Source organism: Phoca vitulina, unplaced genomic scaffold (genome assembly GCF_004348235.1).
Source record: "Phoca vitulina isolate PV1807 unplaced genomic scaffold, GSC_HSeal_1.0 scaffold36, whole genome shotgun sequence".
NCBI classification, from domain to species: domain Eukaryota; kingdom Metazoa; phylum Chordata; class Mammalia; order Carnivora; family Phocidae; genus Phoca; species Phoca vitulina.
Window position 1 is genome coordinate 599,828 of NW_022589739.1, and position 13,644 is coordinate 613,471.

At 47.6% G+C, this 13,644-nt stretch overlaps 1 protein-coding gene across 9 annotated transcripts in view; it reads left to right on the forward strand.

Annotated features, from left to right (window-relative positions):
* Positions 1-13,644, forward strand: part of ABCC8 (ATP binding cassette subfamily C member 8) — a 74,010-nt gene that overhangs the window by 10,212 nt on the left and 50,154 nt on the right. For 6 of the 9 annotated variants that reach the window (XM_032427076.1, XM_032427077.1, XM_032427082.1 and 3 more), the window contains 4 exons: positions 1,160-1,326; positions 2,991-3,233; positions 4,127-4,315; positions 11,071-11,235. In XM_032427076.1, the coding sequence (XP_032282967.1) occupies positions 1,160-1,326; positions 2,991-3,233; positions 4,127-4,315; positions 11,071-11,235 (764 nt within the window). The remainder of the gene's footprint in view (positions 1-1,159; positions 1,327-2,990; positions 3,234-4,126; positions 4,316-11,070; positions 11,236-13,644) is intronic. The other 3 variants (XM_032427078.1, XM_032427079.1, XM_032427081.1) reach the window with 2 other exon arrangements.

Here is a 13,644-nt window from a genome sequence, read left to right on the forward strand (position 1 = left end):
TGCACATGGCGCTAGGGAGCCAGGGGGAAGGAGCTGCCCACGCTAAAGCGTCTCCTAAAAGGGGACTAGTTATTGCTGCTTTCTCTTTTTGCCAGCTAGCAGTGGTTTATTAGCAGGTGGTGGTGGTGAGAATTTATAGAGATTAGCTTCTGACGTTTAAGGTCCCAGGTCTAAAATCTGGAGATGATAACAGTATTAGCAGTTGATGTCCAAAGAGCACCCACTGTGCGCCAGGCCTACTGTGCCCAATGCTTTCCATACATTGCTCACAACACCCTTTGAGGAAGTACTATTATTATCCCCATTTTATGGGTGAAGAGACTGAGGCCTGAATGGGTTAAATGGCTTACCCCTTAAAGTACAGGAGCTGAGCCCAGGTATGTCTGGCTGCACGGTCCTGCTCTAACGACTATACACACTGCCTCACAGAACTGTGACTTCCGTGTTTGTGGCACCCAGGCTCCACAAGAGCATCATCATGCTGTCGTGGGCTCTGGACTGGGCACACTCAAGTGTGCAGTGAGCTTGGACAGCTCACATCCTCTTTGGGGTCCCAGTTGCCTCATCTATAAAATGAAAGAGCAGATTGAAGAACCTTTAAGATCTTCCCAGCTTAGAAATCCCACAAGCAAACCATGATAGGATGGAGCCTCCGGACATGGGCTCCGGGTCAGGCTGGCCCAGTTCCGCCGCCTGACCACTCAGCTACCTGAGCCTGGCTTCCTTCGTCCGGTCAGTCCGGGGTGGTGGCAGTTCTCCCCTCACAAGGTGATTGTAAGGAATAAGTGAGATAATACTTAAAGTGCTTACTTGGCACAGCACCTACAACGTATTTAAACCGAAAAAATAATTTATTAATTACTGTAAAGGGAAATTTGGCTGACTTACAAGACAGCTTGACTTACAAGATTATTACTGTTTTGAACATACCCATCATGGATGTTTTAATGTATGTACAACAGCTCAAAATTACACATGTACAGATTCACACACACAGCCCTTTACTCAGAAATGTGCACTCACACCCATAACGTTGGCTTATTCACTCACACACATGCCTCCTCCCCGACACACTTCTTGTCTCCCCTTCTCTCCCACACCCTTGCACACATGTGAATGCATATGCGTGTAAATCGCACACACGTGCTCTCGCCTGCAGCCCTGCTAGTCTACTGGACCTTGGCCTTCATCACCAAGACCATCAAGTTTGTCAAGTTCTATGACCACTCCATCGGCTTCTCACAGCTGCGCTTCTGCCTCACGGGGCTGCTGGTGATCCTCTACGGGATGCTGCTCCTGGTGGAGGTCAATGTCATCAGGGTGAGGGTAAGCAAGCCACTCCTGGGCCACCCCAGCCACCCACCTCAGGACACACCTGGGCCAGGGTGGAACTTCCGATCAGTGTTCTGCTCCTGGGTGTGGGCCCCCACCCTGCTTCTTAGCCGAGCCCTAGAAGGAGTCAGCCTCTTTTAGCGGCCCCCAAAGGGGAGTTGAGACCAGTAGGAGAGGTTCGAGAGGAACATTCTGTCTGGTCCAGCTGCCCTCTACCCCAAGCTCCCAGAGGGAATGGAAGTGATAGGAAGTGTTAGCCAAGGTTGAAAGATTCTGTGTTTAATCCCATAGGGAGGGAAAAGAGCTTCGAGTACTGGCTTCTCTGAGCTCTGTTGGTGGTGGTGGTGGTATTGTTTTGGGGGAAGGGAGTTATTTTAATGTATTCATATAGTTACGCATATACCTGAATGAGTAAATGTGGCTGCATACATGTCTTTTGTCTTGTTTCATTATCATTTTTGCTTACCCCCTTTCCCTCTCTCCCCTCTCCCTACCCTACACTCCCTGGACATTTCCCTCCCCAGGTAACCCAGATTAGCAACCTCATATGTGCCCTTCCACTCTTGGTTTTATTAATAGAATACCATATTCATGTATCTATTTAAGGTTCTTTTTTCTCAACACATATAAAAGTTTTTCCTCTCAATATTCATTTTATAAAAATAGGATCATCTTGTACACAGTTTTCTGCATCTTGTTTTCCTCACCCAACAGCTATCTCTTAGGACACTCCAAGTCTGGTATGGCTAATTTAGTTTTCTTAATGGCTGCATAATATTCCATCAAGTAGATGAGCAATAATTTCTTCAGCCATTACCCAATTGATGGGCCTTCACTTCATTGCCAAGTTTCTGCCTTCACAAATAATGGTGTATTAAACAGACTTATATCTTTATGTATCGCTGCTTTTATTTCTGTGGGAGAGAGTCCAGGGAGCGGAGTTGCTAGTTCAAATGGTCTGTGTGTTTTAAATTTCAAGGAGTGTTGCAGATCACCTTCCAGAAAGACTATAATCTACCAGCAATGAATAAGAAAACCTTCTCCCTGCCTCCAACGAGCAATGGGCCAGCCCCATTTGGGCTGATGAGTATCAAGTACTACTTGAATTTGCATTTCTCTGACACCCCTGTTTTAGTTGGCTATGTACAAGGTACAAAGGCCAACTACATTCCCTGCCTCAAATGACCCTCACAGCACCCCAGGGATGTGACTACCACCCACTTTTCAGACAAGGAAACATTTGAGATGAGAACTTGTCCAAAGACACCTTGCTAGTAAGTGGAGGAGGCAGGATTTGAGCCAAGGTTTGCATGACTCCACATTCTGCAAACCCTACATGAAACATGGTCATGTCCTCAGATCTGTGATATGGTATATGGGAGATTTCTGCTCTTCCCCAATCCAACTTCAACCCAACCCAACCCAGCCAAGGGGATTCAGAGTAGACCTCAAGGAAGAGTTACAAGTCAGGAGGCCCTGGCACTGGTAGCCAAGATGTGCGGAGTGATCCTTCTCCTGGGAATAGGCAAGAGATAGCCCCATATGTTAGAGGTCAGGGTCAAGGATGGGATGCCACAACTCCAGATCTTTTCTGGGGCAAAGTGGAGAGGGGTGAGAAGTTGCATTTACCTGTCCCCGGTGACCCATGTACCCCACAGAGATATATCTTCTTCAAATCACCAAGGGAGGTGAAGCCCCCTGAAGACCTACAGGACTTGGGGGTACGCTTCCTGCAGCCCTTTGTGAACCTGCTGTCAAAAGGCACCTACTGGTGGATGAATGCTTTCATCAAGACTGCCCATAAGAAGCCCATCGATCTCCGAGCCATTGGGAAGCTGCCCATTGCCATGAGGGCCCTCACCAACTACCAGCGGCTCTGTGAGGCCTTCGACACCCAAGCGGTCAGTGAGGGCCCTGCCACACCATCCATTCCCCTCCCTCCAGGTTAGAGTCACAGATGGGGACCTCAGAAGGCATCACGTCAAACCCCCGGTAGGGCCCACTGAGGAGAAGAGGCTTGCATAAGTCACACAGGGAACCGGGGACAAATCCAGAAGTTAAGGTTCATAGGACGGTCCCAGCTAGAACAGCCCTTACAATTTAGGTCATCTGAACTAACACCCTCATTGTCCAGATGGGGGAAACTGAGGCCCTGAGAAGGGAAGTGACCCCACTGAATTCCCTCATGTCCTAAGTTCTTCCTTCTAGAGCTCAGTGATGAGAAAGGTGGGAATTTTCACCCATTTTAAAGGGGGGATTTAGTGGCCTGATACTTTTAAGAACTCTTAAGCTGAGCCAGGCAGGGGTCTCCCTATCTCACTGCCATGGAAACGGAGACCCCAAGAAAGGCCGTGACCTGCCCAGAGCTGGGCCACAGCTGGTAGGTGGCAGAACCAATCTCCCAACTCCCAGTCCCATGTTCCCTCACTGCCTCTGTGCTAGCACAGTGGGGAGACACTGAGGCAGATGCATTCGCAGGTGGTGACAAATGAGGGTGCCACCTGCCACTTCCTCATTGCAGTGCTGTGCTCATCACATCGTCCCTGACCAGCTGTGTGACCTTGATCGAGCACCTGGCCTCAGTTTCCCCATCTGGACCATGTTGGTGTTGATAGGGCCCACCTAACTGTGCACTTGGTGACTCAGTGATTTCTTCTGGAGTTCACCTGTTTACAGCAAATATGGCCACTGGGTTTCCCCAGGCAGTAGGAGCCAGGGACTTCCTGGGAGGCCGGGCCCTGCCGCGAACGGGCCCTCGGCCCTTCTGACCTGGCCGTGGGTTCTCTCTGGGCAGCAGAAGGACTTGCAGAGCACGCAGGGGGCCCGGGCCATCTGGCAGGCGCTCTGCCACGCCTTCGGGAGACGCCTGGTCCTCAGCAGCACTTTCCGCATCTTGGCTGACCTGCTGGGCTTCGCCGGGCCACTGTGCATCTTCGGGATTGTGGACCACCTTGGGAAAGAGAACCGTGTCTCCCAGCCCAAGGTAGGTCACCCCAGCGGGAGAGCAGAGCACCCTTTGGAAGATTTTCCCTTGTACATGAGAATGTGCAAGAGGTCAACGTGTGTGCACGTCAGCTGCACTGGGTCAGCTCCCCACACTGGCACAAAGCCCTTGGCAATATCTCCCTCTAGAAGATGCTCTGCATCCGGTTAACAGAAATGCCAGGAGGCAAGCTGGTGCCCCAGGGAGACTTACGGTGCCCTGCTCTCCTCACCATGTCATCACTGCCATAATACCTCTCCCAGGTATTAGTCATTCAGAAAGTTGTAGGAAGTGCATTCGTTTACTCTGCGTCTAGGGCCTCTCTGATTTGTTGAATATGTTGGCTTTCATTTACATCCTCTTTGTAGACTCCAAATAACTTCCCATGATCTGACTGCTTCAGTCTGTACATTCTGGCGTCCAGGTTCCACAGGTGCAGCTTGGAGGCTGCTGTTGGGGTGAGGGGCGAGGGAATCCTCCATGGGCTTCTCCCCCCAGTTCCAGATTTCACGCAAAGCTGCCCCAGTTTTATGAATATGTTGGACTTTCCCATTAAAAATTCTTTGACAAAAGGATTCCATGTCTTAAAAATACTTCAAACTCATTGGACTAGATGGTATCTAATGGCCTTTGCAGCTTTAAAGATGCTACAGAAATGTGTTGGACCAAAGAGGCAGGAAATCTTTCTGGGGGGTTATTTTCCCTGCTTGGGGCAAGAGCATCCACCCTGGGGATGGGTGGGGTACTTAATTCCTTCCTCTGTTTCTTTGCCGCCATGCTGGTTCAGATGGTCACAAAATTGAAAACTTTTCACCATTAACAAGACTCAGAGTTTTATTTTCCCAGCAGGAATATCATTATAAACTTTTAACCACAAACAGTCCAAAAATGAGGCTGAGAATTGCCAATTAGAGATCTTAATGATTTATGACACTCCCTTGTGTCACACTATTCATCTCATTGGCTCTAAGATCGCAGAGAGCATTTAATCCTCGGGAGGTTTATATTAATTTTTCCCAGGGGTACAATTAACCAGCTGAGCACTTCTGGTCAGGAATATGAGACACTCCAAGTCTGTTTGTCTGATTTATTCAGCAAACATTTATCAAACCCTACTGTGTGCCAGGCCCGGGTTGGGCTGTGGGAATCCAGAGGCAGTGGTTATGATGGGGCCTATTAACTATAATAACAACCACGTGCTGACCAATTAACGCATGCCTGGCTGCTTGTGGGAGTTACCCATGTGCTGTCTCCTTTCACGCCTAACACAACCTTTTAGGGTAAGTACTTTTTTTTTTTTGGTAATAGCTTTATTGGGATATAATTCATATACCATACAACTCACGAGGTAGGTATTTTATCCCCATTTTACAGACAAGGGACTTGAGGCACAGAGAGGTTAGAGAGTAACTTTCCCTAGGGTTTCTCAGCTACTTTGTGACAGAGTTGGGATCTGAGTCCAAGTCTCTTTCACTCCAGAGTGTGGGCACTAGAACTGTCATGCTAAACTGACTTACTATTATCAAGCCATCACCTCTGGCTCCAAGGACTGTGAAATCCAATGGAGGAGAGAAATCCAAATAAAAGATTTTTCTACTGTGTGTTAAACACTGCTATTAGGGCGTATATCCAGGGAACTGTGGGAAGAGGGAGTGACTAACTCAGCCAGTGGTCATGGACAGCTTCATAAAGGAACAAGTATTTGCATGGGGCAGGAGTTAGCCAGGCTCAGATGGGCAGATTTCTAGTTCAACAAGAATGTGAGGACTCTTCTTGCTTGTTTAGACCTTGATGGTTTTTGAGGCCTTCTCTGGTTTTTGAGCCTCTGAACTGTACTTGGCCCAAAAAGGGAGAGAGGAAAGGGCGGCTTCTCTTGTCTACAAGAGTGTCTCCTTCAGTTCTAGTCTGACCGTAGAGGACTCCAGAATATCCTACACTGATAATCCCACAGAAGCAAGAGCCCGCTGCAACTATCAGGAGGGAAGTGACACTGGCCAGAGCCCTTCTCAGCTTGTTCACACCATTGTCCGCTTCCTGTGTTTCCCAAAACTCTGGTGGGGTTCTCCTAGAGAGAGAACTCTGAGGCAGGATGTGCCAAAGAGGTAGGGAGAACAACACTTAGCATTGTGGTTCATCTGAACGTCTCTTTTCTCTTTATTTATATACCAACCCTGGGATTTACTGCCCTCTCATTGGAATGCTCTTGTCCTGGTTCTTTGTGAGTCCGTAAATCCCCGAGACAGATGGCTCTGCCTCAGTGGCAGCAGGCCTTATCAGATTTAATATTTGTTCCTGCAGCCCAAAGGCAATCAGCAAATTACAGACATTGAAACGAGAGGTGAAAGTAAATATAAGTCTCCAGTGTCAGCAACAAAGAATCCTCAATCGTGTGGTTGCCTGGGATATGGCTTAATTCTCATTTGGGCTTCTGGCTCCAGAAAATGGGGGAGAGGGGTCAATTACTGAGGTCATTTGGTTCATCCCCCTGCCTCCCAGCAGCTGTCACCTAGAGACAGGTGCTGTTCTGGTCTTTATGAACCTATGAGGAAGCTCTTCACGAGCAGCCCTCTGTAAGAAAGCCTTTCTTTGGGTTCAGCCTCCATCCGTGCTGCTCAGACCGCACAGCAGGGCACCATTGTTTACTTCATTGTCAGTGGCTGCCCTGTCCTGTCTTCCCTTTCCAGGACACTCACAGTTGGCAAGAATCACACTGCCCTTGGAATCCGCGAGGACAAACATCATTTCTTCTTTAATTCCACGCTCCTGTCTCCTCTGCCACTCCCCTGGGAAAGCTGAGACCCAGGCTGGGTGCAGCCCATGACCTCTCTCTCTCTCCAGCCCCCTCTCCAGCCTAACCCCCACCCACAATCTGTCACCTGCCAAGGATGCCACTGATCTGGCTGCAGGGCAAGGGAACTGGATTCGTAAAGAACTGCCAAGCTCTGCTCTAGGCTGTCAGCTGAGCAGAGAAAGAACAGTGTGGCTTTGGTCTGAGGGCCAAAGCTTCCAAAAGCCTCTAACTTCAGAGGGGAAACGTGTGTGGGTTCGTGAGTGTGAAAGTGTTTGTTTCTGAATGGGTTCTCCTGGGAACCGTTTATAATTCTGTATGTATGTCCTTCTATTTGTCCTGTGTCTCTTGGTTTCTCTTTTTCCATGTGTGTCTATGTCTTCATTTGGGTACACGCATTTGTAGCTGTCACTGTGGGTGACTGGTGTAAATTGATATGCATTTCTGTGACTTTGTGATGTCAGTATGTGGGTTGGTCTCTTCATGACAATGCCCACGCAGCTGCTCTGGGCTGGTATGCCTCCTTTCATCTCACTAGCCCCTCTCAGCCCCCAAGACTCAGCTTAGATGTCACCTCCTCCAGGAAGACTCCATCTGGTTGGATGAGGTGCCCCTCCTTTGTGCTCCCGTAATAGCCTGGGCTTGCAGCATCAAACCCCCCTTGTCTCTTTCCCAACTCGACCCTGAATCCCTGAAGACAGGAACTGTGTTATCTGACCTCCTTGTGCCCAGTACCCAGCTCCATGTCTGACACTCAGGGGCACAGGAGACATGAGTATTCAGGGAATCATACAGAAGCACTCACCTGCTGAGCGCTTATGCTTACTAGATACCTTTACCTGCATTGTTACACTGAATTCTCACAACAATTCTCTGGGTAGAAACCCGCTGTGGCCTCATTTTATAGTGAGGAAACTGAGGCTCAGGGAGATCGAGGTATCTTACATAAGGACACAGTGGTTAATATATAACGAGTCAGGACTCAAACTCAGATACGGCTAACATCTAAGTCCAGGCTCTAAACCACCATGTTAAATGGTTAAAGATGGATGGGTGGGTACGTTTGTCCATGAGTGGTCAAAGGTAATTGTTATTGCTTTTTCCCAGGGCCTTCCAGGGCTGGGACCTATGGGCAATTGACTTCTGGCTCCTGCCCAAATAAGAAGCAAAAGCCCACATGATCCCTGTCCATTAAGCCCTAGAGAACAAGGGAAGAGGGCCTTTCCAGCCATACCTCTGGCCAGGCAAGGTAATGGGGGTCAGAACTGTAGAGTCAAGAGTCCTAGGTTCTAGTCCTACCTGTGGAATGAACCAGCTCAACTGCAAAATGGGCAAGTGTATAACTTCTATAGAAAGCAGATGGAGGAGGAAGAGCATATGCATTGATTAATTTAAAATACATATTGAGCCTGGAAACCCCTGGAAACAAACACTTCCCTGAGAGCTTGTGAAAGTATGAGACTAGGGCATCTGATCTTCCGAAGCATTTAACTCCCACCAGATGTCCAGTTGTAGGTCCTTGGCCTTTTCTCTCCAGCCTTCAAAGTGTTGGGCAATGTCCATGCCCTCACACCCATTTAAAGCTTCCCAGGGCCTGCCTTCCTTGGGCAGGACCCCGGGTCCCTTTGGCTAGTCTAGTACCCACTTCTTAATAAAAACTTAGCTATTCTGGGCTCCATCTCTTTTAAGCTGTCTCTTTGAAGAGAGATCTAATAACACCCTAATGACTTAGACCTGCAGGGAGATTTTCATCTTAATAGGCCACAAGAAGTTGATCCAAAGAAATAGAGTTTCTGCCCCAATAGTATGTGTGTTGTCGGGGGAAAGGGTCAAGGTTTTGCCTTTAAAGCTGTGAAAAAGGAATTAGTTGCTTTGCTAAAAATGTACAAATAATGAGCGTATTTAACAAATACCACCCATACTCTAACCAACATATGTGATCAGGTGATTTTTCGAGTCCACATTCTCCAGCCCACGTGTTTTCTGATCATCGTGAGACAGCACGTGCGTGGCACACTCGAGAGCTTTCGTAGCGGTCAGTGTTCCCATGAGCATCAGAATATACCCAACTATTCCCTATGGATGCACATGGACATGGCTTTTCACCTCTCCCTCTGCTGTAACCCAGGGATAGAGCACTTTCATTTCCTGATGTTAAATGATTTCCTTTGGGGTAAGTTCCCAGGATGTGCTTTGTTGCTTTAACATAATGGACTCCATTCTCCAGAAGTGGGTCTCTGTGGAAGATGGTAGAACCGAAGAATTCCAAAGTGTGTTAAATAGGACCAGGTCTTCCCAAGCCCATGTGCCTTCATCTTTGACCCAGAACCAGCCACGTGGCCGTGGGTCTGTCCCCCACAAGCTTGTAGCTGACAATAGGAGACTTGAGGTCAAGAGGCTGGGTGAGGCTTGGGTAGTGGATCTAGGGATGTTTTTGGCATCACACAGGTTCCTGTTCATGTTCATGTGTTCTGCCTTATCAGCATGTGACCTCGAGGCAGCCACATAACCATGCTGAAACTCCATTTCCTCATACATAAAATTAGGCTCATAATGGTATTCTCATTGGTGTATTGCGAGGATGGAGTTCTGCACCTGAGAAATACTGTGTCTTGCCCCTTCCTTCCCTGCAAGGTCAGGTCTCAACCCCTGCAGCCTCATTTTAAGGTCCATTTTGCTGCTTCCAACCCCCCCCCCCCCCCCCCCCCCGCCGCCACACACACACATACCTCCTTCCTTCTCCCTCTGCCTTTCCCTCTGGTACTTTGATAAATGAGCCAGAGTCGGGGACTTCAGGCCTTGGTAGGCCTTCCTCTAGGAGACTTTAATTGTCTCTCTGTGCCTGCTTCCTGCTGTCCCCAAAAGGAAAAGACTTCTGTCCCACAGAGCCAGGGAGAGATAGCTGTAAGTTCCATGAAGCAGTAAGAGCTGATTGAGAAGGCCCAGTTGAAATGAGAGGCAAGATCTTTTGTACCATCAGACCATCAGAAAGCTCTGTATCCAATGATCCAGGAATTTCTGACTCTAGGAAAAAGACCCCTCTTGGCGTTCTGACCCCTTGGGCCTGATCCTGGCCAGAGACGTGCCCTCAGACTCCTTCTCATCACTTTGTTCCCACCACCCTTCACCCTGCAGCAGCTCCCATACCCTGCAAATAGCTTTCAGAGTTCAGGGCAGAGTCTCAGGAAGGGGAGAGTGCTGTCTTCATGGAAACATTGATGTGGTTCTGCTGGGGAGCAAAGGACTTAATCAGGATCAAAGTTTTCCTGGGAGCTGTTGGTGCTGAATTTGGAAACAGACATGCTGTTGTTTCCTGGTATCTTTAGCAACAGAGTCAAAACGTTTGGGTTTTTTTTCCCAGTGCTTATCATCTGAGATCTTGCTGGAGGTGTAGCAAGAGGACAATTTAAAAGGAGGTCCTGGGAGACCATGAGGCCAGGGGGGCTTCTGAAATCTTCTCAGTCCATCAGAGGTGATGAGTTTCCACCTCGCCTGGGAGCACTACAGTTTTCCCACTGGCCTTTTCTCCCCAGAAATTTCTACAGGGCTGGCTGTTGGTGAGTGTAGGACAAGACCTCAGCTCATTCTGGGTTTTTTTGTAGCAGAGAACACACATTGTGGGATTTGCTCAAGCAGTTCTGATTTTGGCTGCTCTGTGATTTGCTCTATTTATTCTTGTTCCATTCAGACTGAGCTCCCCTGGGCCTGGTGGCCCCACAGCTGAAAGTCATATTTATGGGCACAAGGTTAGAGCTGGGCCACACTCTGTTCCCCTAGGTAGGATGATGAAGAGGGTATAAGCAACCCTCCCTGTGGCTAGAGGATGTTTAGTTGGATTTATCAGTCTGATTTTGCCCTTATACACAGCAGCACAGACTTTGCAAGCATGGAGGGTCCTATAATAATGGCCACCATGGCACACTAACAGGTGTTAATGGTGGTCATCTCCGACTTCTCTTTCCCACAGAAGCAATTTCTCGGGGTTTACTTTGTCTCATCCCAAGAGTTCCTTGCTAATGCCTACGTCCTAGCCGTGCTTCTGTTCCTCGCCCTCCTACTCCAAAGGACATTTCTGCAAGCATCCTACTATGTCGCCATTGAAACTGGAATTAACTTGAGAGGAGCAATACAGGTACTTGGCTAATGATGTTTTCACTTCACAGTAAAAACCACATTATTCATCCTCACGGGCACTCGAGAATAATTCTGCGGTGAGTTTATCCTTTTGTTGTTATTGCCCTTTAGCAGTGCTTTGAAACAATAACTGTTGACAAAGCAGTGTAGGAGGGTGGAAAGTGCCTTGGGCTGGACTCGGGGAGTATAGGGGGCCAGCCCTGGTTCTGCCTGGCACTGGGTCTGTGATTTCACCTGCTCGGCCTTGACTGGGACAGACATCACTGATGGGTCACCTCACTCTTTCCTGCTGAATGCACATACAGACTCAGAATCCTTCTCCAGATTCTGTTCCAGGGGTCTGCCACTGGTCTTCTTTGGGTGCAAAAAAAGAAACGAGTTTGACATACCAGAACTAGATAAGCCTCGAATATCGATTGGAGCTCTTAAATCTTGGGTCCTAACAAGAGAGATTTATCTGGCCCAGTGACTCCCTTGGGTCTAGGTCCTCGCTCCTGCCCCCTATGGCTTCCTTCTCAGCATGGGTTAAAATGATGATCAAAATCAGGAAGGATTCAGGGCACTTTTAAGCAAGGCGGTGATGAGAGTTGTCTAAGCCCTAGTGTTTTCTTTAGAATTTCGGTTCCACTGTTGAGATGAGGAGACCCAGTGTGATAGTGGTTTAAATAGCATAAAAGTTTGTTTTTCACACTGAGTCAGGGCTGGTATGGCAGCAGCATGCTCATCAGAGACCTTGGCTCCTTCTGGAATGCTGCTTTCATGTGATTTTTGTCTTATGGTTGAAGGTGGCTTTTGGCATTGTCACTATTAGGCCTACACTTAAACCAGCAAGAGTAGAAAGGTGGGGCAACAGAAGGGAGCGCTGCCTTCTTTTAAAATCATAACACAGAAGTTGCACATATTCTCTCCCATCCCATCGATGAGAAATTGGCCACCAGGCCATACCTAGAGAGGCTAGAATTTGTGGTCTTTATTCTGGACAGCCCTATATGTCCCCTAGAAATTCTTCTTGTGAAGAGGGGAGAATGGATCCTGGGGGACAATTAGTTGATTCTGCCATACCCGGAAATTCCCATGAAGTCAGTAGAACACTCGGAAGCTGTGACCAAACCCAAAGCCACCTCATACTTCAGAACAGAAATGTTACTCAGATTTTTAACACCAACCGGTCCCTTGGGAGCCCAGAATCAGAGGCTTTACAGAAAAGGGACTGAGAGGAGAAGGGGATGGCCTGGGCTGGGTCCAAACTCCATTTATCTTAGTATAGTCCATGTGAATGGCGCCCGCCCCCGAGTTGTGTAGTACACAGCCTGTGCAACTGTACATGACAATGCTGTCCATCCCCAGTGGTTTTTCACTGAGAAAACAGTCATTTCCTCAGGAATGTCATCATATGAGAACAGTGGAAAGAGCCCAGGAAATCTAAGGCCCTCTGAGATTCCTAGGGGCTCAGAGCTAGGAAGAACCAAGCTATTCCTCAGTTCAGAAAACCTCTCTGAAAGGTTTTTTGTCCAGGTTCTGCACAGACTGGCAGACACATACCACCATAGACCACCATAGACGACAGTGAGTTTTGTAGTCAGTTTTGTAATTAAATCTTTCTGTTTGTATGTCATAAATTACACACTGGCCCAGTATTTTCCAATTACACTAAAAGAGCCAAAAATGGGTTTTAAATGTATTAGCCTGTAATTGTTTTTTGTTTTTTTTAAAGATTTTATTTATTTATTTGAGAGAGAGAGAATGAGAGAGAGAGCACATGAGAGGGGGGAGGGTCAGAGGGAGAAGCAGACTCCCTGCCGAGCAGGGAGCCCGATGTGGGACTCGATCCAGGGACTCCAGGATCATGACCTGAGCCGAAGGCAGTCGCTCAACCAACTGAGCCACCCAGGCGCCCGCCTGTAATTGTTTTTATCGAACTGTCTGATCCAGGAGCGCTAAATTCATATGCTATGAAAAGAAAATGCTAGCATTGATTGTGGAAACAAATTAGAAAAACAAACCTTTTTTTCAGAGCTTTACATAAAATTATAGATAAGGGTCCATGTCTTCATGAGTTTGAGAATAACCACAGTTCTGGCATGAAATGTTATTAAGCAAAATTTTTGTATTAGATACATAATTTTTTGACATACGCCAGCTATTAGTCAGTTGCATATTTCTGTATATCCTGGTCTTTACTGAATAATGCATTCTTTGGTAGATTACTCTATGTTCCTACTTCACTGAAACTAGATTTATTATTATTCTTTGAAGACTGATTTCACATAACCTAGGCTGTGCATAGATCTGTCAAAAATGTCATTGCCATTATTTTACCCATGGTGTATATAAACTCACAAAAAGACATAGAGTAGGTTCATGCTTTAATCAAACCTGACCCGCAAATAACCTGGGTTTCACAAAA